Source organism: Chanos chanos, chromosome 9 (genome assembly GCF_902362185.1).
Source record: "Chanos chanos chromosome 9, fChaCha1.1, whole genome shotgun sequence".
Classification (NCBI taxonomy): Eukaryota; Metazoa; Chordata; class Actinopteri; order Gonorynchiformes; family Chanidae; genus Chanos; species Chanos chanos.
In genome coordinates, this window is record NC_044503.1 from 3471208 (window position 1) to 3473707 (window position 2500).

General features: G+C 43.5%; 1 protein-coding gene across 1 annotated transcript in view; it reads left to right on the top strand.

The window, feature by feature from the left end:
• The window catches only part of tle2b (TLE family member 2, transcriptional corepressor b), a 49785-nt gene that overhangs the window by 32527 nt on the left and 14758 nt on the right, over window positions 1-2500 (top strand). The window contains exons 7-8 of the mRNA XM_030783574.1: window positions 284-461; window positions 2402-2418. Coding sequence (XP_030639434.1) covers window positions 284-461; window positions 2402-2418 — 195 coding nt within the window. The remainder of the gene's footprint in view (window positions 1-283; window positions 462-2401; window positions 2419-2500) is intronic.

Consider the following 2500-nt stretch of genomic DNA (forward strand, 5'->3'; position numbering starts at 1 on the left):
CTCTCTCTCTGTCTCTCTCTCTATCTATCTCTCTCTCTCTATCTATCTCTCTATCTCTGTCTCTCTGTCTATCTCTGTCTCTGTCTCTCTCTCTGTCTCTCTCTCTCTCTCTGTCTCTCTCTATCTCTGTCTCTCTCTCTGTCTCTCCCTCTCTCTCTCATTCCTTCCCTCTCTCTCTGTCCCTCTCTCTGTCTCTGTCTCTCTCTCTATCTCTGTCTCTCTCTCTCCCTCTGTCTCTCTCTATCTCTGTCTCTCTCTCTCTCTCTCTCTGACTCTGCTACAGCAGCAGCAGCTCCAGCACCTGTCTCATCACACCCCCGGTATCCCGTTGACCCCCCACCCGTCAGGCCTGTCCCTGGGGGGCAGCTCTGGCCTGCTGGCCCTCACCGGGGCCCTGGGGGTGTCTGCTCACCTGGCGTCCAAAGACGACCGTAACCACCTGGACCCTGAACACCTGAGAGGTAGGAACAGTGTGAGGGCGTGAGGCATGGCTGAAAAGGCTTTGTTTTTACAGGTGTGTTCAGTCAGTGCTCACAGTGCTGCCACAGGGGGAGCACACTGAGACATGTGTGTGTGTGTGTGTGTGTGTGTGTGCGCACGCGTGCATGTGTGTGTGTGTGTTTGTGTGTGTGTGTGTGTTTGTGTGCGCATGCATTTGTGTGCGTGTGTACCAGTTCATATATAGAGTGAAATACTGAATTAGAGAATTAGATATTGTCACATTACAGTAGCTCTGTGTGTGTGTGTGTGTGTGTGTGTGTATGTGTGTGTTTGTATTATTGTCTGCACTGCTGTCAGTTTGTCTGTCTGTCATTCTCTCTCATTTCCTTTTGACCTTGTATAAACCTTCATTGGTTTGACTGTGGACAGTAAAGAGAGGTGAATTCTTTCTGTTACAGCAGAGTGAAGGTGACCTAAACCACGTAAACGTTTGGACGCTCACACGTTACCACTGTTATTATCAGTAATGAGCACATTTATCCTACTGTTATTACATTAGATTGCAGTCCAATAACATTACATCACAATACACACGTGTTACATTGTAACACCACTGTTATTAGCGTTGTTATTACAAATACAGACTGTGATGATTGGCAGAACATTTACAGTGTTCCATTAGTCTGTGTGAGATTAAGGTTAACATAGATTTCTGTGCCCTGCTCCCACATTTAAAACAGCTGAATGAATTAGATTTTTAAGTGTTTATCTTTTTCAATTGTTATATGTCGGGGAGGTTATTAGGAGGTGGAGCTGTTAGTGATTGGCTGTGCTGTTGGTTTCTATGACAACAGGGATTTTCCTCCCTCTGTTCCTAACCAGTCATTACTCATTCTATATGTTATTAGAATTTTCCCTTCTTTCTTTTCTTTCTGTTTTTTGGTTATCTGTTGGAATTGTCTCCTTCTGGAAATGGAAAGACTTAAGCCTGTTTAGAAATGTAGCGTTCCCTCTTAAGCCTGTTTAGAAATGTAGTGTTCCTTCTTAAGCCTGTTTAGAAATGCAGCGTTCCTTCTTAAGCCTGTTTAGAAATGTAGCGTTCCTTCTTAAGCCTGTTTAGGAATGTCGTGTTCCCTCTTAAGCCTGTTTAGAAATGTAGTGTCCCTTCTTAAGCCTGTTTAGAAATGCAGCGTTCCTTCTTAAGCCTGTTTAGAAATGTAGCGTTCCTTCTTAAGCCTGTTTAGAAATGCAGCGTTCCTTCTTAAGCCTGTTTAGAAATGTAGTGTTCCCTCTTAAGCCTGTTTAGAAATGTAGTGTTCCCTCTTAAGCCTGTTTAGAAATGTAGTGTTCTTTCTTAAGCCTGTTTAGAAATGCAGCGTTCCTTCTTAAGCCTGTTTAGAAATGCAACATTCCCTCTTCATTGCTGGCATAAATGTATTTAGGGTTTTTTTTTGTTTTCAGATGAATCTTGGAGTTGTCAGTGAAAGATCTAGGCTGGTTTGATGAAGTTGGATGCTGTCTGTTTGTTTCCGAGCTGTAGAGTTATTTGAGGACCGGGGTGGAAAGGAGGGGGGGTCTCTCTCTTGGGAGAGCTGTTTTTTTGAAAGAGCACTGATCAGATTGTTTTAAGTGGAGCCAAAACTCTTCTGTTCCTTTTTTAAAATTCGGATGGGGATGATGGTGGGGGGGGGGGGGTTCTTTGCTGTTTGGGGCATCATGGTGGATGTTTAATCTGTTCTTGTTTTGTTTGTTTGTTTTTTTTTTGTTCTGGCTGAACTTTCTCAGAGGGCTTTTTGTCCTGCTCTGTGAAATGTTGAATTGTAACAGGACTTCTTGTTTTACCCCTTTCTAATAGAATCAGTAAGAATGTAGTGATATTAAAATACTCTCTCTTTTTTCTTTCTCTCTCTCTTTCTCTCTCCCTCTCTTCTTCTCTGTCTGTCTCTTTTTTCTGTTCCAGAGGGAGCCCCTAGCCGGGTGAGTAACAAACCTGTATGTGTGTCTGTGTGTGTCTGTGTGTGTGTGTTTGCGTGTGCACGTGTGTGTGTCTGTGTGTGTT